Raw genomic sequence first — 23,471 nt, 5'->3', positions numbered from 1 at the left:
CCAAGCACAGCAATTATTGTTATCTCGAGTGCAACCAATCCTTTCACCGGGCTGCTAATTGCCTTGAGGCTGCATTTACGCTGGATGAGTTACATTTGGCCTTGCTTGCTCTTGGTAGATGGCGTTCACCTGGCTGGGATGGTCTCACTGTTGAATTCTTCATCTCGTTCTGGGATTCTCTCAAGGAGCCCCTGCTTCTCATGATAAATGCCACTTGGGACACTCAACATCTGACAGAATCTTGGAAAGAGGGTCTTCTTGTATTGCTACCTAAACGCAAACTCTGCGAGCATTTTTCCCATTAGCGGCCTATTACCCTTATGCCCGTCATATATAAGGTTTTGGCCAAAATGATAGTACTTCGCATCAAAGATTATCTTTTTGCAGGTCTTCATCAGGTGCAGTACGGATTTATCCCCTATCGCCAAATAATGGACAATCTGGCCAATATCCTGGTGGGTATGGAATTTGCTAAGTATACTCAACAGGATGTGCTGGTGATGCAAGTTGACATAGATAAGGCTTTTGACACTGTCCTCTAGGATTATATTGCGGATGTCATGTAGTGTCTCGGATTTGGCCCAAAGCTAGCGCATATTGTGTATTTTTTATACGCTCGCAGTACGACCTTAGGGATCCTTGCAGGCGAAGTGACAGATTCTTGGTCTCTTGGATGCTCAGTTCGACAAGGCTATCTGCTTAGTACCTTGTTATTTGCCATTGCTACCAACCCTCTGCTTTTACACTTGGATCACTTGATCTCCCAAGGCCGCCTTCATGGATTACATTTGCCTTCAGGCCAGAATTTTATTGGGCAAGCCTATGCGGATGACTTTGTTCACGCCCAAGAATACTATAGAGTACATGCGCGAAATTATGCATGCGCTGGACTTATTTGGTCTTGCGGCTGGTCTTAAAGTTAACTTCTACAAGTCTAATCTCTTGCCTCTTCATGCACAAGCGTGGCATCAGCTTTTGTCGCCTGGAAAGATTGTGCCTCCGCATGAAATTACCCGACATTTGGGATATCCTATTGGCTGGCAGGTTACTGGCACGCAGCAGATTGATTGGGTTATGCATCGTCTCAACATCAAACTCCAATATTGGAAATTGTCTACTTGGCCATTACATGTCAGGCTCCGCATTGTACAGAGCATCATGATGGCATATGTCCAGTTCTATTTGCCCTTGTTGCCTTGGCCGCAACACCGACTTACCTCTCTTCAGTCGACTATATTGTCACATTTATGGCATACAAGGGCTAACAAACGTGGTTTGCACTTGATGTCCATGGGCAAGGTTTGCAGTCCAAAGCGCTTTGGTGGCCTTAACTGTCACGTGACACATCCCAACCCTATGTGTCTGTGGACAAGCTACACCACAACAGGGTTCAGTCAGTCCGATCAACTTAGATTAGCAATGATCTGGCACTTTTGTGAGTCTATTCGTAGACCATGCATGCCCAGTCACTTAGCATAGATGCATACCCTCCGGTTACACACAGCATGATCATCGGCATTCCCATCAGAATCCATTAGCATCAGTTAGGGGAATTTTCCAGTGCATTTAGCCTATTTTCCTATTTATTGGGATTTTCACTTATTATTTTTAAGTGACTTTCCAACAAACGTAGTTAGGGCAATTTTGCTAAGTTAATATATAAGCAAACCAAAGTTCACACTTTCTGGCAGAAGAGGCAGCAGGAGCTTCCCGCTCAACAGGCAACTTCTCAGCAGTACCCCCCCGCAGCACCATGCCCAACAGATCACCCCATCCTTGGAGTTTTCCCCTTCAAGCAAGCTTATGAACCAGCATTTTCCCCTTCTACAGCCATCGCCATAAGGCCCTCTCCTTTGGCGTTTTCCCAAGTCAGACATTGCCCTCCATGCTCCCTCATGCCTGGCATTTTTGCTCTTCACTAGCAACAGCCCCCAGATTTACTAACGCCAGCATTCAGTTGCATATTTGCAGCGTTTTCAGCACCTAAACACTGCAAGGAATTCAGCCCCTTAGACCTGCAATAAACCAGCGATTTCAGCCTTAACCTCATTGCTGTCCAGCGTTTTTCCAGCCAAAGAACTCCCCCCAAAAACGCAGCCTTGAACCCTGTTTTTCCAGCGTTTTTATTCAGCCCTAAATTCCTCGTCAAAATAGGGAATTTCAGCCAAGTGAATCAGCCCTAAGACCACTCAGAACCGCAGCAGTTGCCCCTTTTTGACAGCAGATAGAAGTAGACCAATTCAGCCCCAAAACAGTCCAAGAAACTCAGCATCTAAAAGATCTCAGATTTCAGCCAAGTCGTCGCCGTCACCATCGTCGTCATCGGCATAGTCCCATTGCATTTGCATTGTACGCATTTGTGCAATCAAGTAGACCACTCTCGCCAACGAGAGTTGGGCCTTCGGAGGAGGGTTTACAAACCTCTCGGTGTCGTATCTCTTCTCTCTCCTTCTCTCAGTCTCATTCATTTGCACGCACAATCCATTCACCTTGTTCGTGATCATAGCACTCTCCATAAGACGGAAAGTTCTCTTTCCCTAAGAACTAAAAGGAACCTTGAGCAATAAAGATCACTAATCTTGAGAAAATACAACATTCATTCCGCTGCACCCAACATTGGTATCAGAGCTTTGGAAGTGTTCTGCATTACTCAAGGAAAGAACCACAAGAATTTATTTTGCTTGTTGCGATCGCACGAACCCAAGTTTACTTGGGCGTGGCGATTCCTAATCGTGTTTTGTTGAAGAGTGACAGGAATCCCAAGAAAGAAGGGCTTGTCCAGCCTCCCCTTGTGTCTCTTTTCACTCATTGAGAGCAGACCGTGCACTTAGCGGCCGGCCAATCGACGTGAGGTGGGAAAAAGCAACCTTGGTGTGAGCGCAAGGCCGCCAAGGGGTGCGACCGCAGAAAAGGGTAGAACTCGGGTGAAGAGAAGATCCTTCTCCAACGCGATTTGCAAGCGAAAGAAAACCTCAAGAACCCCAAGAACCCAAGACCCTCAAGACTCAAGAACCTCAAGAACCCTAGATTCTCACGAATCAAGGACCTCAAGAACCCAAGTTCCTCGCGAGCTTAAGACCCCAAGATCATAGTGCATGGTCGTCACCTGAAGCGGCATGGATACTTTGCATTCAGGTGATGAGCATGAGAGAGGCGACAAAGGATTCTCCCCACCAGGAGATTTTTCCAACCCTCCCCCTTCGCCATCTACGCCAGACCCTATGGAGGCAATGATGAAGCAGATGATGGCCGTGATGGATAGACAGGAAGACAAGCGCCTTGCATTAGAACGCGAGCGTGACGCAAGAAAAGAACGAAAAGAACTAAGGAAGGAAGAGGCGGCAGCACGAAACGCAGCATTGGAGGCCAATCGTGCTGCTCGTAGATTGGCTTTGGAGGCCGAGCGTGAAGCTCAACGATAGCTACGCACTCAAGAATTGATTGCCCAAGTCCTAGCCTGGAAGACCGAACCAACCAAAGATCGTGGGAGTTCATCAAGTGGCACAAGCCACGACGCGGATTCCAACCATCCAGATACAGAAAAGTTGATTTTCAGTAAGTATGACGGTAAGATGGATGCTACTGTTATTCATTCTTGGTTGCATCACTTTAATGCTTATTTTGCGACAACTAAGAAGACAAGCAATAGCAAAGTTTTGACGGCAGCTATGTACCTTGCCGGTGATGCCATTAATTGGTACCATGCATGGCAAGAGGCACAGCTAGCCGCGCACCTAGAGGCAGCCGACGATTTCACGCCCCTCTCTTTTAGTTGGGCTGATTTCCAAGACAAGCTCAAGGCGCGGTTTATGCCACCTCAATACCTCGCACGATTGAAAGACGATTGGCGCGCTCTCAAGCAAAACGGTATGCCGGTTATGTCTTTTTATAATCGTGCTTTGCAGCTAGGCACCCAATTACGCATATCGGATGATAAACGCAAAGAGGCTTTTCTCTTTGGATTAGACGAGTATATCAAGTACGATGTCGAGGTATTCGATCCAATCAATCTCAACAAGGCGGTAGCGATTGCTCTTGCGCAAGAGATGAAGCACAACAAGGGAAAGCCTAAGGAGAACAAGACTTCCACAAGTACCTCGCAGACTCCTCAGAATGGTAAGAATGATCACTCTTCTAACCAATCTACCAACTGCATCTCATCAAAGAATTCTTCCAATGAATCTAAGGGTAAGGCTAACACAACTGCTAAACCTAAGCTCACTCCAGATGAAAAGGTAGCACAAGGAATTGTAGGAGGATACATCACTTCGGAAGAACAAAGCACTTATTCTAAGGAAGGTCGTTGTTTTCATTGTCACATTAAGGGTCACATTAAAAGAACATGTCCTAAGCTTTAATCGAATGAATCTAAAGAACCCACAGCACCCACTACATCTGTCAATGCAATGAATGATAATACGATTGTGCCCAAAGTTTCTCAGGACCCTCCCATTGATGATTCTCTCATTAAATGTTATGGTCGTACGTCGGGGCACCGTTTTGTTATATTGTTTGACCCAGGTAGTATGCATGATGTGATCAGTTCCTCTCTTGTTGAGAGAGCCCGTCTCGAAGTTAGTCCAAGATCTCCTATCGAGGTCTCTGGCTTTCGTCTTGATATGGACGCTCTCATCACCGAGGAATGCCTTGATGTGTTATTTGCAATTAAACAGACTGCCTTCACTAGAAGATTTGTTGTTTCTCCTCTCTTGGGATGTGATGATTTTGGGCATTCGATGGTTTCGTGATAATGATGCTCTCATGGATTTTTTGACTAACACTATAACTCTCAATGCCAAAAGTGATTCTCCTATTGTCATTCATGGAGAGGACATTGCTCATTCTCATCTCTCATTGCTACTATGCAGGACAAGGTTGAAAGGATTCGGGATAAGGAGATTCTCTCAATCTCTTTATCTCCACAGCATGACACACAGGATTTGCATGAGAATGAGAAGCATAATGATTTGAATGATAATGACTTGCATGATGATTTGAATGACAAGGATAAGCATGATGATTTGGATGCCAATGATTTGCATAATGATTTGGATGACAATGACAAGCATGATGATTTCCATGATCAAGATGTGATTTCTCACAAGCATGATGATATGCATGATCACGATGTGATTGTTCACAAGGATGATGTGTTAGTGGATGCTTTTTCTAGCGAAGCTAACCTCGTTGTAGATCCGATCAATCACGAAGATCCGATCTTGGCTTTCGAGTCGAGGTCCACAGATCCCTCACAAGAAGATTCGATAGATCCCGAAGAAGCGATCTTGGCTCTAGAGCCTTGGTCCAAGGAACCATCACAGGAAGTATTATGTGTTCGCATGATTGATACGCACGCATTGTTCGAGTGTTTCATTCGTGACGGTTTCCTGTATTTTAGTCAACATCGTTATGTGATCCCTTTTCCTAGGCATGACATATTGTATGTTGAGCACGTTTCTCTCATGGATGAGCACGAATGTATGCGGATTGTTCATGAAAAGTTGAAAAGTTTGTATGTCAAGAAGTCACATTCCATGTCTCTTCCTTGGCATGACACATTTCCGAAAGAGCACATGATAGTATGAGCACCAAGCATGGGCATTTTCGTTGTGAATTGCCACAGTTGATTGCTCTAGATCTTAAGAGAAAGATTCGAGCGCATTGTTTGCATGTGTTTGATGAACGGGTTGTCACTCCGTCTCTATGTTCATCTACATTGCATACACAGTCTTTAGAGAAGACAAGATTCTTTTCCTTCACTTTACATGGAATAGGTATGTTCATGGTTTTGTGTTGGAGATGGTTTCAGGAATTTTCAGCCATGGAGATTCTTGAAGACGAAAGAAGTAGAACTCTAGACGAAGTTGAAGCAAGAAAGGAGATTCAGAAGACTTTGTGTCGCTTTCGGCACGGCCCATAGAAGCAAGCGTTGCAGACCTTTATGAAGTTCCAAGTAACGCTCAACCCACACAGCAGAGTGGGCCGGCGAAGAGCCCCTTCCAGGATTCCGGATGCTGTTGGCGATCTTCCTCGATGCCATACAGTTCGGTACCAGTACCTCACTTTGAAAAGGAGGGGATGTCACGTGACACATCCCAACCCTATGTGTCCGTGGACAAGCTACACCACAGCAGGGTTCAGTCAGTCCGATCAAGTTAGATTAGCAGTGATCTGGCACTTTTGTGAGTCTATTCGTAGACCGTGCAGCCCAATCACTTAGCATAGATGCATATCCTCCGGTTGCACACAGCATGATCATCGGCATTCCCATCAGAATCCATTAGCATCAGTTAGGGGAATTTTCCAGTGCATTTAGCCTATTTTCCTATTTATTGGGATTTTCACTTATTATTTTTAAGTGACTTTCCAACAAAAGTAGATAGGACAATTTTGCTAAGTTAATATATAAGCAAACCAAAGTTCACACTTTTTGGCAGAAGAGGCAGCAGGAGCTTCCCGCTCAATAGGCAACTTCTCAGCAGTACCCCCCCGCAGCACCATCCCCAGCAGATTAGATCAGCCCATCCCCAGCAGATCAGCCCATCCTTGGAGTTTCCCCCTTCAAGCAAGCTTATGAACCAGCGTTTTCTCCTTCCTCTACAACCATCGCCATAAGGCCCTCTCCTTTGGCGTTTTCCCAAGTCAGACATCGCCCTCCATGCTCCCTCATGCCTGGCGTTTTTGCTCTTCACTAGCAGCAGCCCCCAGATTTACTAACGCCAGCATTCAGTTGCATATCTGCAGCGTTTTCAGCACCTAAACACTGCAAGGAATTCAGCCCCTTAGACCTGCAATAAACCAGCGATTTCAGCCTTAACCTCATTGCTGTCCAGAGTTTTTCCAGCCAAAGAACTCCCCCCAAAAACGCAGCCTTGAACCCTGTTTTTCCAGCGTTTTTATTCAGCCCTAAATTCCTCGTCAAAACAGGGAATTTCAGCCAAGTGAATCAGCCCTAAGACCACTCAGAACCGCAGCAGTTGCCCCTTTTTGACAGCAGATAGAAGTAGACCAATTCAGCCCCAAAACAGTCCAAGAAACTCAGCATCTAAAAGATCTCAGATTTCAGCCAAGTCGTCGCAGTCACCATCCTCGTCATCGGCATAGTCCCATTGCATCAGTCCATTGCATTTGCATTGTACGCATTGTGCAATCAAGTAGATCACTCTCGCCGACAAGAGTGGGGCCTTCGGAGGAGGGTTTTACAAACCTCTCGGTGTCGTATCTCTTCTCTCTCCTTCTCTCAGTCTCATTCATTTGCATGCACAATCCATTCACTTTGTTCGTGATCATAGCACTCTCCATAAGACAGAAAGTCCTCTCTTTCCCTAAGAACTAAAAGGAACCTTGAGCAATAAAGATCACTAATCTTGAGAAAATACAACATTCATTCCGCTGCACCCAACATTAACATCTTGGATTTGCGCAGACATGCTCTTGCTCGGAAAGCATCGCTTTTGCCCACGTTTGTTGAGCAGCGACAACGATGGGCAGTGATGGTTGCTTTCTTATGTGAGCATGTGGTTACCTCCGCATTTGGCCATTGGCATTCATCTCTTTGGGAGTTTGTGTTTGGGAAACTTGATGGACATATTCTTGGATGTCCTCTCATCTCTGCTTTGATATCATACTAGAAAAAGGTCACCTTGCATTTGACCTGGGCTGGTCGCACCGGCCATGAAGGCAACTCTCTGAGGTTGGAAAGCATTCATTGGAGCAGGGCTTTCCCGTTGACTTTGGTGGACAGCTTCCCACGCCAGGCTTACTTTCTTTCTTGCCGTGGGCTACGTTTGGTTGTTGATGTCGTGAATTCAGAAGGGAATGTGCTTCGCTTTGACGAGATGGCACGCACTTTTGGTTTAGGCATGCATTATCGACCTCTCTCGCGGCAATTGCACCTCATGCTGGCTGACCTACTCCCCATTCCACCTCTGGCTGATGGAGGCCGTATCATGGATTGGCGACTGCATCAATTCAACTTCGCTACAGTTTCTGCTCGTCAGGTTTACAACATTGTGTTGCCCGATCCGTGGCTTGCAGACCACTGCAATGCCCTATGGTCACTACACCGTTCCACCCGGTGGTGGCAGAAACCCCTTATTGCCATTTGGAGGAGCCATTTGCCTCTTAAGGAACGTCTATTTTTGTGGCGTTGCTTGATGGGTGTGCTGCCGGTTGGTTCTTTTCTGCAAAAGCGTCGGATCAGCCCCTCATGTTGCGTTCATAGCTCTGCTTCCGAAGAATCTGTTCAGCACTTGCTATGGGATTGTCGCTATACTCGAGTCTTTATTGCTTGGGTTTCTACACTCATGTGTCTCCGTTTTCCCGTAGCGGTCTTTGGGAAGAAATTCTGGCTTTTTGAATTCATGCCGCTGGCCTTTCGCTACTTTCTTCGTATGGGTCCGATATTGGGCCTTCTGGAGTATTTGGTGCCAACGCAACTCCCGCATGTTCGACCACATTGATCTGGACCCTTTCCCCTACTTTAAGATGTCTCTTCGGCAATCCTTGCGCCTTGCCCTCGCTGCTGGGGACATATCCCCTGACCTTTATCAGCTTTCTTATGTTTGTTTCTAGAACCTTTTCATACTTGAACACATTACCCTGATGTATTGACTTCTTGTGGTGGGTTTTCCTTCTTTGAAGGTTTCCCACTTGTAAATTAATCAAATGCACTTACTAAAAAAAAAGTGTAAGTGTGTGTGTGTGTGTGTGTGGGGGGGGGGGGGGGGGGGGGGGGGGGGTGTTAAAGTATGAGTACTTACAAATAAGTAACACGATTGTTGGCATCACATCGAACACCCTCCCATCCATTGCATGGATCGTCTCCCTGCCACCAAGATTGATTAAGCTTCCAAGCATCTCTGATAGCTTGCAAAGATTCACCTGGTCTTGCACGTTCCAGCAAAAGAAACTGTAAGTATAAAAGCATCCTGCAGCAATAGACAAGTATCCGCATACATATGACAAATCATCAAATTATAATTACAATAGGGCGGTGAGGAAGTTGAAGGAATTATCAGCAAAATACAAATCATGAAATATCCACAACATCTAAAAACACATGGTAAAAATCTGATCAAAAGGCAGACACACCAGTTTCCCCATGAGGGATGATTAGGTGTCTAATGTTTCATGTGAAGCCCTGTATAGGACATCAAAAATTCCCAAAAAGCAGCTGTGGTTTCCAAATTACAAAATTCAAATCATTGTATTCAATCGAATGCTTTTGCATGAAGGATTATTTTAGGCATACAAGGTAGATTCCCCACACTTCTGAAAAACAGACTCCATGACCTCAAGTTGGCCTTGCACTACATTGAAAACGAACAATAGCCTTATAAATCTAAATTAGCAAATTTCTTTGCTAGAACTCGTCTTGTAAGCATTTGGCCCACTTTCAAAGACAACTACATTTGATTGGTATTGGGTTACACTAAATCAATCACCAGTAGCAGCTTCTGATATTCAAACCAAAAATGTTTGCAGAAAGACTCAAACATGCAAGACGAACCCAAGTTATAACCTCAAGCAGGCAGTTAATCTGTTATTTGCCCGCCTTCTGTTGACCAAGCCTTCCAATTTCAAACTAAAACTGAGAGCTTCATTTTGGTTGATTTGCTCTAGATTCCTCAACATTTTCCATACTCTAGTGAAGGAACTGAAGCACACGGGAAACACAGTCATAAAACAGATACCTCAGTGAGAGAAAAGTGAGGGACAACTATTTTACCATCGGAGAGCACAGCTGCAGATGACGTCCATGCCGCAACAGACCAGCTCACAAAAAGATATAGCTGAAAGACCCTCATTTTGCTCCAGACAGAGGCGAAGAAGGCAGCTCAAACCTCAAACCAAAGGCTGCTTCAATGGGCTCCAAGAGGCAGACACAATTTGACTTATTACTAGGTAGTAAATGTGGTCAGCAATGGGCAAGCTAGAATACTGACGCTGACGCATCCATTTACCGTGCCAACGACAGCAGCTCTCTAGGTATACAACAGTCTACTTCTTCTTCTTCTTTCTTCTTCTTCTTTATGCTACAGTCTGCGTCGTCGTCGTCTTCTTCTTTATGCTACAGTCTACTCCTCCTCCTTCGTCTTCTTCTTCTAACCAGTGATGGTGCACATTGAGGTGCTAATAGCTTGCTTGCTTGATAGGACTGAATACCCAGCCACTATTTGCTGACCTGCTGCATCCGGTCACAGCATAAATTTCAATTGAGAATGACAACCAGAGCTGGAGGTTGCAGCCAGTAAAATGAGCTTGGTTCATCCAACAAGTTCCAAGAGTGTATAATAAAATCACAACTTTTCATAAAGGAGAGTGCGTACTCATACTGCCGTATGCTGACCGTCAACCTGTTAGCGAAGTCCGTCACCGGCTGTAGGCTGTCATGAATGACACCGTGGTGCGTGGGTATACTGCTGAGTAAGACTTTTTAGGCTGCCCGCAAGAAGTCTCTCGGCATTAGGCCATGGTCACGCGAGGCTTAGTGAGAACTAAGCCTCGACAAAATCTGATAGGTCGCAGAGAATTTGATCGGCAGTAACAAGTAGAGAGAGAAGCGGAAGGTGCCGATAAGAGAGAGAGAGAGAGGGAGCTGACCAAGAGCGTATCAGCAAGGATTCATTGTCAGACTTACGACAAACTAAGCCTCGCGTGACCATGCTCTTGGTGACTAAACCAGACTAAACCACAACATTGGCACTAGGTATTCAATGAGGAGAGATGGAATCCACACTTGGGAGCCAAGCGCGGCATCCAAAGCAAAACATACCCACAAACGTCAAAAAGTAAACTGGATCAAGAAAAGTAAACTCGGACAACATCCGACGGTGCACGTTGTTTTTGAATTTCGAGCCTTACTTGCACGTCATTGATCCCACGCCTTAGGCTTCATAAAAGACCTGTGGTCTTCAGTGCTGAGGGGCACTAAAGACCAAGGGATCTTGAATGAAGCTCGAGCTTAAGGATCCACGACGGACAAGTAGGGTGTGGAATTCAAAATCAGCGCGCATCGTACCGAGTTTACTTTTCTTTGTTCGTGTTTACCATTTAATGATATGTTTTGACTTGGATGCCATCAAAAGCTACACGTCCACATTGTTAGGACATCCGCCTATCGTTGGGTATGCCACGGGTTCAATTCACCTCGTAGACATTGACCATGAATTTTTTCTCTTCCGTTCACCCACTCAAGATTACCGCACTCAACCCACGCCCATTAATCCCACTGCTCATACGTCATTAAGACCCCGTGTGATATAGTGTGGGGGCAATGCGTTCACCATTTTCCTTCCTTGGTGTTTGAAGGTTACTAATAATATTCACAATAGATGAGCATTGGACACTCTCCTTAGGCCTCCACTAAGGGATGATAGGCATATATATGTCCCAATGCAAAGGAAGCCCCCTCACTTAATCGCAGTCGTGCCTTAGGAGCAACTAATCTTGGGTCAAAACTTAAACTCGAGACTTGAGATGAGAGATATGTCCGTCCTAATCTCATGATGCCTACTAGGGTTTGATTGGCCATTGGTAGGATAAAAATTCATCGAATTGTGAGTCCACATAAGATATTAGTCGAAAATACCAATCTTTGAATAAAAGCTAATATGTACATAAATTGGGGTTTTGGGGGGGGGGGGGGGGGGGGGGGGGGGGTCAACCAAGCCAACCTACATCCTAACTCGTTAGAGCAGACCAATTTAGGTCCCATAGAAGTGGCAATTTTTTTTGAATATGCACCGCTCCCACTCCACCCCAACAAAGCCAACCTCAACTCTATTTGGCATGCTTGGCTTCACATGAGATGAGGGATTGTGGTACGATTACATAAGTCTTTAGTGGTTAAATAGTGGTTATTAACATTGTTTTGGTCATGCTACTAACATAGTTATTGACATGACCTTTAAAAGTAGGCTAGAAAGTCCAACCTGATGGGCTCTTGGGCTAGCTTGGCAAGGTCGTCAAGCTTCAGGATTGACCCTACAAGTTTGGCAAGGTCGTCAAGCCTGAGGAATGACCCTACAAGTTTGGTTAAAAAAGGCCTTAGATAGTGCTCACAAAAAATCGAGATTTTTTGTATTTTTATTCGATTAAAATTGCAAAATCCTAGCTACATTTTGAGCTTGCCTTGAAGAAGAAATGCAAAATTTTACAATTTTTAGTATATGAACTCGTAAATGCTTTAAGTTTTGGCCGTCGTGTGTTTGAAGGAAGTTTGGAGGTGGCAAGCTTCGCAAAAATTACTCAAGAAAGCAAGTGCTAATATGGACACTCGGGCGCAAGCAACACTCGGAGGATTGGTCTAGGACTACTTGTGCCTTGCTGTCAGCAAATGGAATGCCTAGGACGGGAGAAAATCTTGGCCATCGATAAATAAAAGATTTCATAAGGACAAGTTTATGGACCTTGTGTATCGAGGAGGAGGAGGCGGGTTGGTGGGGGTGGCTGCCTTGATAGCCGATGTAATTATAGTCCATGGATGATGTCATGGCTCAACAAGAGCATGAGAAGACCTTGTAATTTTTTGGGTTGTTCAATATAATTCACTCACAATTGTGAGTTTTTCTTTTTTTTTTTTTTTAAATGCCTAAAAAGAAAATGAGTTTTAAGTGTGTTCTTATTTTCTTATGTTAGGGAAAATGTTTTTAGCAAGGCCTAGCCTTAGAGAGCAAGGGATCAAAGTACATTCATAGGAGTTTGATTACATAATGTGAAGTATTGACTCTGTGAAAGTTTCCTTAGTATTTTAGTTTGTGAAAGAGTCCTTTCAAGTGGCCAAAACGTTCTTTTTAGGAGTCTCATTAATTGGTTTAGGGAGGGAAGAAAGGAAAAGGGAAGGGCGAGGGGAAAGAAAGGAAAAGAAGGGGGGGGGGGGGGGAGGAGAACCGGGGTGTGTATGTGTGTGTGTGGGTGGGTGTTTTTATTCTTTTTGTTTTTTAAAAGAAACCTTAGTGTTGTGTTGGGTTACTGATACTTTCATTGTTGGACTATCGTAAGGAGTGTTTAGTGAAGGGTTGATTTTTTGCTTTCTAAAAAACACATTAGAGTTGTGTTGGGTTATTGAGACTTTCATTGTTGGACTATTTAAGGAATCTTTAGTGAAGGGTTGATTTTTTGGTGCAATTGTGGACCATTGGATAAAACTTGTCGATAAATGTCATATGATTGAAAACTTGCTTTTTAATATTTTTTTTAGATCTTTGTGAGAGGTGTCTACATTTGTGTACCTTTCTCTTTAAAGAAGGCTATTGAATATTGGGTCACACACAATCTTTCTTGTCCTCTTCCACTTTTTTGGACTACATAAGTAGTCCTTAGTAAAGGATGGATTTTTGGGTGCAAATATGGACCATTGGAAAAAGCTTGTTGATTAATGCCACAAGGCAATTTAGCACTTGTGAGAGGGTGTTGACATTTGTGTACCTCTCTTTTAAAGAAGGGCATTGAGTATTGTGTCAAAACATTATTTTCTATGCTTTTGTAATATATTATACATTAATTAGTTGATTGTTATGACACTTTTTTTTATTAAAAATATGCAATCTTGTATTGTGATACCACATGTTATCAAATACTACGAGTGTCACTTTCTATTCTTTCCTCTCACAAAGAAGCCTTTATTATAATGTTTGGGAAAAGTGTGCCTCAGCTTAGCCTTAAACCGGTTGCAAAATCAAAGTAGCCGGTTCAGGGGAGGGCAAGAAGGAGAAAATTTCGCTTAACACTAGAATGGTAACCTAACAGGACATAAAAGTGTCCTTTCAGGGTTTTGGGAAAAAATTCCAAAACCATAGTAGATCCACTCATTTTGAAAAATCCTTTCATGAGCTTATAGTTCAATAACTACTACATATGGAAAAAATGAGAAACTTGTAATTTTTCTCATCCCTTGGTCACTACAAGCCTCCAAAGTTGATGGACCAGTGCATTTTGCCCAAAACAGCAATTTCTTACGGTTGATTGCATATAAATAAGAGTGGAGATTTTTGTAGGACGTGAGATAAAATGCCCCGTTAACTTCAATGGGTTGGTGACCAAAACATATGGTTGCTTTTACCTCACTAATTTTTTTTTGGGCAAAAAAAATAGGTAAAAAAAAGTTGCATTTTTGCCATTCTGCGGACCTATCATCAAAGTTTCTATAGTCACGCTTAATACAAATACTATATACATATTTTCTTAGTTCCCTTTGGGCCTCTAGATTCAAAAGGAGCCATGGAGCATGTCAAAAGGATAATGGATCTCTTACAATTGGAACCTTGGGGGCAATGATAAAGTGCTAAATACAGCAAACATGAAAAAACTAGGTTTAACATTATGACCTCTAGAAACCCATAGAAACTACTCAATATCTAGCCAAGTTTGTAGTCTATGATTAGATATGGTCACTACGTACAAAATACACACAATTGGCCTAAGAAACAAGCAATATTGAGAAAGTTATACTTACTACTCTAAAATGTATCGTATTCTTCAGCAATCAAAAAACTCAACCATCATCATATACTATGCTATATAACATATTAGGTCCCCCAAAACTCAAGGAAGATTAGCTTTATGTTATACATTACACTTACACAATAAAAATTGAATTTGGATATCAAGAAAGCCACCAAAAAAATCATAAAAGTGCTAATTTTGGCCAAAAAACAGGATTATGTAATTCTTGTAAATTGGTCATAACTTTCAATTTTAACACTTAGCTCTCCCTACAAGCATCAAAACATGTTGAGAACTATGAAAGCCTAACCTCTAGCCATCTAAACCTCACAAACATGAAGTTTAGAGTGGTATAGTTGCCAAAATTTGAAAAAAAGCCAAAAACCCGTTTTTCCAGACAGTTTAGTTTCAAAAATGTTGTGCAAGAGTAAGGTTAATGGTGAGATCGATCCTCAAAAAAAATTTCTAAGTTTTTTTCAGCTCATAAGGCAACTTTGTGGATATATAGGACCTAGAAAGTCATTTTCATACTCTTCAAATAATTCAAGCAAAATGGTCACTTAACAGGACACAAAAGTGTCCAAGGACATAAAAGTGTCCTGTTACCATTCTAGTGTTAAAATACATGGAAAATAGTGTAATTTTGCAAAAATACTGGTTAGTATTGTAAAATTTCCGATTCAAATTTGTCTTGGAGGGATTTTTATATGTTTGTGAAAATGATTTTTCGCGAACACTACTTTATTATGAAACTCTTCTCAATAGCTTTATGTAGGCCATAGTGAATTTTCACCTTGTTTTTAATGCATGATGGAGACTTACTTTAAATGTTTATTTCACTTTCATTCCATATCGTGATATGTCTTGACTTTTTTTGCATTCTATCACTTGCATAATTCTAATAAATTCTATGGATACACACACACACACACATATATTAATGAGTTTTTCTAATTTCACATTTCATTTCATAGCAGGAAAGCCTCTTTTATTAAGTGGCCGTCAACTGAGTTTCCTTCCCACAAAGAAGCGAACCGGAAATACTATCAGGATTTTTGCACTATTTTCTCACACATCTCACCATTTTTTCTTCCCTTTACCATGGTTTGCAACCAGGTAGTCTCCATTTTCAACCGGCTCAAGGCTAAGCTGAGGCAATCCTTTCTTGAACACTGATTCTACTTAAACTCAACCTAATGATTTTATCACGTTCTAATTATTTTAGAAAGCCACCGTGATTCTTTTACTTGTTTTTTATGGTTAAGAGCACCCAAAAGGGCACCGTAGGCATGTAGCCTAGTGGTTTAGCTTGAGCCTTATTCTTTCTACATGATGAGGTCACATCCTACAAATTAGAGTTGAAATTAGAAATGGTTTTGAATTGTGAGTGGATTGGAGATCCTAAAGCATCTTGGGAAGATTTTGTATAATGAAAAGTGAAAGTAGAGCTAATAGGTTTATTTCATTACTAGCATGTGACTGCCGCTAAAAAATGCATGTCTTCTATTCTTACAACTACAAAGGTGAAAAGTTATATAGGTTTATTTCATTACTAGCATGTGATTGCGACTAGAAAATGCATGTCTTCTATTCTTACAGCTACAAAGGTGGAAAATTATATAGATTCTATTCTTTTACATGTATACACTCTCTTGGATTTCAAAAAAATGATTCATAACATCTCTCTATGGATTCTAAAAAAAAATTATACATGTAAGAGGCAACAAATATTCCTTTAATACCAAGCTTGGAAGGTTCTTACACGCCACGTAGGAATTTCTAGCCCTTATTCAATGGATCGAGTAGTGCTTTATAGCTATTGGAGAGAGAGAGAGAGAGAGAGAGAGAGAGAGAGAGAGAGAGAGAGTTAGCGGGAGGAATTAGATCAAAGGGGGTGCATACAATCATCATCATACATGCAAATTGAGAAATTCAAAAATAGTAAATTTGTCCCCTCGAGGGGTGCGTGTTTAGGAAACTATTCATATAATGTGCATTTAAAGGGTATTAAAAACGGCCGTTTACTTACATTCTTAACGTAATAAAATGACCCACTTTTTTTTCAAAAACATACGGATTTTTCTTTATAATCAATTTAAAAACCCATTATGTTAATATAATCCTGTTAAATTTTTGGTGTGTAAAAAAACCCATTCATTTGAACTCACGTGGTAACGTACATGTCTAAAAGGTTGTAATGGAAATGCCCTATGAACTTAGAAAATAGAGGAATTAAGAGAATTAGAGTGAGCAACTTTGAGAGCATAGAGGGTGAACTTAATTGGTAGTAGCAACTCAATCATAACACTTAATTAACTAGGCATGAGCAATACTTTTTCAAGAGAGAGAGAGAGAGAGAGAGAGAGTTTAGAGAATATGACAACAGTTGAGGACCGGATTTATGTGGAGCCGGTCCCCCCTCCAAAAGGCATTTGTATTGTAGATTCTCTCATTAAGAGAGATTTGGTACAATACAATCTTTGTGTTCCTTGAGACCTCTTTGACAGTATGGAGATGGAAGCTTCATACACCAAGCTTTTGCATAATATCAACAATCAATCTTAGCTTGAAAACAATCAAGAACTCGTGAAAATCATTAGTCTTTGTGTTCCCTAAATCATTTGAGTGCATGAGGATGTATACTTTTATGCATCAACTTGTGCCTAAAGCAACAATTAATCTACCTTGCAATACAATTAATCTACTTGCATTAAGTAACTAATCTACTTGCAATAAACCATTAGCCTTCTTGCAATAAAGCATAACATGCACTTTGTGGAAAGCATTAACTATCCCAAGCCTCAGTCCCAAGACCTCAAACACCTTCAAAGGTGGAGAGAGCTAGCAGGGATGAGGGTAGGGAAGAGGAAGAAGAAGTATTCCATAGGAGAAAGACATAATTCCTCACTTATCATCACTCTTCTTGCTTAGCATACATAATAGCATAACCTCCCCCACACTCACACACACTCAGTTTCACTGAAAAAGGTGCCCACAGATCCATCTCCACCCGGTGGTTACCTGATTTTTCTTGTGTTCACACACATCTGCACACAGATTCACCTCTGAACACACTCCCCTCTCTCCCCTCTTGTAATTACTTTATTCTCCATGTCACCTCTCACTTTTTTTCATCAACCCATCTCTCTCTCTCTTAGTCTCTCTCTCATGAGACTGCTGTTCTGGCACATATACACATAGCCAGACAAGTGGGGCCCACAGTCACATGGCCTATGTAGATAATGATTTCTTCATTTCTAAATTCTAGAATTCCTTCCTCCTCCTCCCCTATATAAAGAGGGGTCACCATCACACTAAATACACACACAATATCACCAAAGAACACACTATGCACTGTGTGTGCCTAGTGCACACACACACACACCATCACCATCACCGCAATCACCATGCTTGTCTTGAGCATGACCTCTACACCCTTGGCTATGGAAGATGAAGGAAAACTAAATGAAGGATGATGGCCATAACCCTCGTGCGAGTCTTCGCCATCAACTCCCACCTATCCGCCATGTGCTCTACCACTCTCTCCCTTCTCATTCCCCTACCATATGCTCCCCATTTCATCGCCTTATTCTCTAAATAAATCTTGAGGTTTTGTGAGTATGTTTTCTTGCAATGTTTTGTCCATGTGAGGTGTGCGGAATCGCCACCTAATCTTGTGTTTGGAGTGAGCTTGTGTATGTGTGAAGGGTGTGCGGATTCGCCATCCTTTTGTGGTGCCTAAGTACTAAGCCGCTATACCCCCCCCCCCCTCTCTCTCTCTCTCTCTCTCTCTCTCTCTCTCTCTCACTTGATCTCATTCCATTTCCTCTTCATCATTACTCCCAAGCATCCATCTCTCTTGGATGAAAAGTTTGTTATGGTGGTGTGTTGTTTGCGTCCTAGCCGTTGAAGCTAGGTGGTGCCCCTGTTTGCTTTACCATGACAGGCTCGAGGCGCTCCATTCGGTCCCCGGTGTTTTAGAGGCCGTCGGGGGTTCGGGGTTCGCTTTGCTCCCGTCATTTGGTGCCCCCACTGAGGATCTTTTCATGAAACCCTTCAGTTTACAAGACTGAAACCCCTAAACTATTGTGAATGGATGAATGGCTAGCAGGATTTGCTAATTGGACGACAGAAGAAGAAGAGCTCCAAGCACAACTAGACGAACTCCACATCTCCATCGAAGCTCGAGTGCCAGGCGTAACGGTAATCAATTTGCAGTGGGAGAGTCAACCAACACGCCAAACCTAGTGGATATACATAGGCCAAGTGCCAAGAAGAAGAAGGAGAAGGTCGAAACCATGTCCTCAACCTACAACCAACCCACAACAACAAAATGGAAGGAGCTCTACGCAATAGAGAATCAACACTATTCTACTTTGAGAATCGGGTAACTCAAGTCACCGAGGTAATTATCACAGTCAGTTTTCAAGTCGCACATGATGCTGCAGCACAGATAACGGAATCATTGGCTCACACTCTCACTAGAGAAACTAGGGATCTACTGAGTTTGTTCCAGGAAAGAACACCACCCTCTCCCACAAGCTTGGACAGTGACTAAGCACCTCTAAGCTTCACATGAATCAGTACAACCTACCTCAAGACAAATCACACATACCAACACGTGTACGCTCAATCAAGGTAATACTGGATTTGAAGGCTCACTACTAGCACGTGATTGACACCATGCTGGGTGGGGAGAGATTTTTTGAGGTTCTGGCATCAGATCAACCATTTGTCTTACCTTTGGTACAAGGCAATGTACCGTTTGAAGTTTTAATCTATGTCCTAGTATAAGAGGGTATACACGCCTCCTTGTAAAGAAGAAAAAACTTTTGCAAGTTAAGCAGTGTGTCTTTCTAGCTCTCTCTCAGTAATCATGGAAAGTGTAGCATTTCCAACATTTAAAGGAAAGAAGGGGGAGGATTTGGTAACAGACTTCCTAGATGACTTTGAAGTAGCATGTGTAGTGAGCAACAAAGATACGGATGAATCTTGGGTTAGAATCTTTAAGCATCTCATGAAGCTAGAAGCTAGATCATGGTACAATGCACTTGCACAAGCAACCAAGGATGACTGGGAACCCTTAAAAACCGCTTGTAAGAGGCGCTTTGGGGGAGGTACCACTTCAGAAAAGTTGTGGGACAAGTTGAGAGATTTGAAGTAGGAGGGTCTTTTAGAATATGCCACCTATGAGTCCAAATTTGTGGATTTGTGGGAACGGTGGGTTGAGTCACTGGCAAGGGGGGAAGCCGCACCCAATTTCCTAAAAATAGATCGGTTCACGCATGGCTTATGGCCGCTTCTCAAGGAGAAGGTGAAAGGTAGATTCCTGGCTACGTACGAGTTAGCCGTTGAGATTGCTCGCCTTAAGGACAAGAAGCTGCGAATGAAAGCCAAAGAAACCGAGTCAACAGAAGCAGGAACATCACGTCGACCAGCAACTACGACAATCACCATACCACCACCACCGGCTCTTGGGGTAAGAGATGACCAACAAGATATGTTGGCCCATATTACTGACCAACTGCAGAATTTGTCTGTCCACTTAATACAACAAGGGAGGAGTCAAGAAAGAGATCAAGACCCTGGAAGAGAATGATGACAAAACAGGGAGTATCATTGCTACAACTGCGGAGAAGACGGTCACGGTATGTACTACTGTCCCAAACCACGACAAAACTATAATAGAGGAGGTAGGAGGAACCAATTGTCACCCCCTAGAGAAAGAACACCCCCACCCCGAGCACCACCCCCACCAACACAAATTCTATGTCCACCCCAGACACCACTACAAGCATCCATCCCACCTCTTCCACCAGCCCCACCACCTGATCGCCCTGTAAACATCATAAGGCTAGAAGAGAAAGGAAAAGCCATAGTAGTGGATCCACCCAGAGTAAAGGAGAGGGACAAGGGTAAGGGGAAGGTAACCTTTTTAGAACCACTTGAAGCCATGACTGTGAAAAGAGCTAGGAGGGAGAAAGCTACACAATCAGATGATGAGAGAAGCATGAGAGGAGAAACTAGCAAGAGGCCATCCAGGCCACGATGGAAATTGGGCATCACCGACTTCCAACTAGGGGAAAGTTCTTAGCCCTATGATCTAACATTGGATGTGGCAGAGCAAGGACCAAAGATTACATGGCCACAGCTGCTACATCTTACACCAAAAGTAAGGCAATAATGGTCTAAAATGGTAAGTACAAGACGCTCCAAAACAAAGGTAGCCGGAGCAATTTCGGGATGCAACATGGATGACATCCTTCCAATTGTCGCCGTAAACATAAAAGGAAAGAGGGTTGGAAACACCTACATTGATGGAGGTGCACAAATCTGTGTAATGAGCAAAGCTATGATGCTTCGATTAGGGCTCGAGGTTGACAGGCCTTCTCCATGCAAGGCAAAGATGGCAAACAACGCAAAAGTAAAGTGTGTGGGTGTGGTAAGTGCCGTGAAAATAAAATCTTTCAACACTGAGGTAGAGGTAGATGTTTTTGGAATGCCTACTAAGGGGGAGGGCTATCCACTAATTTTTGGGAAGGCCATGGTTAATGGCCATGAAGGCCAAACAGGACTGGGGTACTGGCCTTCTACGCATGACCGGTAAGAAAGGGGAGACAATCTACTATGGCATGAGGATTGGCAAGCAGAAGCAAATGAATCTGGAAACATCGACAGATGAAACCACTAGTGAATCTTCCAGTTCTGAGGAGGAGACCACATCCATCGACGAAAGTGACAGTTCCATTGATGTGATGGGTATCATTATGAAGGATCCACAAAGGGTAAGCACAATTGGTGATCCATCACCAAAAGGGAAACCCAATGAAGAGGAGAGAAAATCACCTGGCCTAGGAGGAAGTAGGTTGAAGGGTATGTTGTCTACAAAATTAACACTTGAGGAGAAAGATAGTTTTTTGCAAATGTTGATGGGATTTCCTAACCTGTTTATTGACAACTATGAAAGAATCACAGGCATTAGAGTGGTGGAACATCATATTAAGCTGCAGGAAGGGGTAAAACTAGTTGTGTAAAAGCTACGACGACTGGGGGTCATACAAGAAAAGGCACTCTTGGCCGAGGTAAGGAAACTGCTGGAGGCGGGATTCATCTATCCTGTAGAAAACTCAGAATGGGTGTCACCCGTAGTGGTGACGCCTAAAAAGAATGGTAAGTGGAGGGTCTGTGTTGACTACAAACTACTAAATGCAGCTACAAAGAGAGACCACTTTCCTCTCCCTTTCTTGGATGAAATTCTGAATGAAGTAGCGGGTTTTGAATGATATACCTTCTGTGATGGTTATTCAGGATACTTTCAAATACGCATAGCCTTGGAAGATCAGCTAAAAACCACTTTTATCACGCCATGGGGTTGTTTTGCACACAGGGTTATGCCATTTGGTCTCACAAATGCACCTGCCACATTCCAAAGATATTTCACATATGTTTTTCAACCGTTCTTTGGAACATCCATAAGAGTGTTCATTGATGATTTTTGTATATATAGCTCCCGTATTTCACATTTAGAAAAGGTAACTGAAGGTTTGGCCAGGTTGTAGAGCCTAGGTGGGCAACTTAATGTGGATAAATGTCATATTGGGGAGAGTAAAGTCATTCTACTACGCCATGAAATTTCAGCAAGAGGTATCAACGACGACACAAGTAAGGTGTCCGCACTCATAGCCCTACCTTCACCAACGACCGCACGTCAACTGGTCTCTTTTCTATAGAAGGTGAGGTACTTAAGTAGATTCATACATCTACTATCACAACTTGTTCTACCACTGCAACAACTCACTCAAAGATCAACTTTCACTTGGGACGAGGAAAGCGAACATCACTACAACAAGGTAAAGGAGGTTTTAGCCACTCTGCCAACTATCTCACCACCTAAGTGGGATGAAAAATTCTATGTCACCTCAAGTGTTGGTGATGACTCATTGGGGGCTGTGCTACTCCAAAAGGATACGACGACATCTTTCATGAGGCCAATCTACTTCTCTAGTCGAATGATGACAGCAGGAGAGAAAGGTTTCATCCATGTGGAACACTTAGTCCTAGCTCTTAGATTTGCAACTACAAAGTTTAGGTCATATTTGCTGCCTAAGCAATTTGTGATTCTAACCACGGATGAAATATTTCCCTATTTTGTACAACACATGGATGTGTCTGCTAGAATTACTAAATGGCTAGTTCATGTGCAAGAGTTTGACTACACGGTACAGGTAGAAAGCACGACAAGGGCAAGTTTGGGGGGACTCATGACCTACCAAGTCTTTGAAGGGAAGGAGAAGCAATCTAAGGAAGGAGAAGTCCGATTACCTCCAGTACCACCGATGGTAGAAGGAGCATACTCTCTCTACTTTGATGGAGCCTATAAGCGAGCGTCAGACAAAGTAGCTGCAGGCATAGTGGTCTTTGATGACAAAGGGACAAAGGTATTTTCGTTGGGCCAATTGTTAGATTCACATTCTAACAATGAAGTTGAGTATGCAGCACTAACCAAGGGTCTACAATGGTGTGTCTCGCAAGGTGTACAACGCCTTAATGTATTTGGGGATGATCTACTTCTGGTAAGGCAAGTAAATGGAGCATGGACATGCAAGAATCCTAGTTTAAGGACTCACTTAAGTGCTGTAAAAACCTTGTTGGGTAAGTTTGAAGAAGTTCAAATACACCATATCCCAAGGGCTCAAAACCAAGAAGCAGATGCCCTAGCAAGTGAAAGAATACAGGAAGTGGTGGTTGGAGCAATAAAACTAAAGCTCCCTCTATTTCAAGGAAGTGATGCCTTGCCTGGCATCATGCATTTTTTGGAAACAGGGGAATGCCCATCAGATTTAACAAAGGGACAGAAGCAATGGCTGACGCGGAAGGCCACAAGGTATCGACTCATCAATGACGGTTTGTACTGTAAGGGTAAGGACCAAATACTCAGGAAGGTCCCTCTCTCTCAGGAAATCACGAGAGTAATTGCTAGTTGTCACGACGGGGTTTGTGGTGGTCACTTTGCCCTAGACATA

The 23,471-nt window shown here is 43.0% G+C and overlaps 1 protein-coding gene across 7 annotated transcripts in view; it reads right to left on the bottom strand.

The window, feature by feature from the left end:
- LOC147431066 (uncharacterized) overlaps positions 1-10,267 on the bottom strand; it is a 100,001-nt gene extending 89,734 nt beyond the window's left edge. For 4 of the 7 annotated variants that reach the window (XM_086493722.1, XM_086493723.1, XM_086493724.1 and 1 more), the window contains exons 1-2: positions 9,731-10,262; positions 8,763-8,883 (exon numbers count right to left, since the gene is read on the bottom strand). In XM_086493722.1, the coding sequence (XP_086349848.1) occupies positions 8,763-8,883; positions 9,731-9,809 (200 nt within the window). In that variant the 5' untranslated portion in view covers positions 9,810-10,262. Of the gene's footprint in view, positions 1-8,762; positions 8,884-9,730 lie in introns of all 7 variants that reach the window. The other 3 variants (XM_086493728.1, XM_086493727.1, XM_086493725.1) reach the window with 3 other exon arrangements.
- Between the last annotated feature and the right edge of the window lie 13,204 nt (positions 10,268-23,471).

This window comes from Adiantum capillus-veneris, chromosome 21 (assembly GCF_014529385.1).
Source record: "Adiantum capillus-veneris isolate H3 chromosome 21, ASM1452938v2, whole genome shotgun sequence".
Taxonomy (NCBI): domain Eukaryota; kingdom Viridiplantae; phylum Streptophyta; class Polypodiopsida; order Polypodiales; family Pteridaceae; genus Adiantum; species Adiantum capillus-veneris.
Note: the sequence above shows the minus strand (reverse complement) of the source record. Positions and strands in the feature narration are given on the sequence as shown.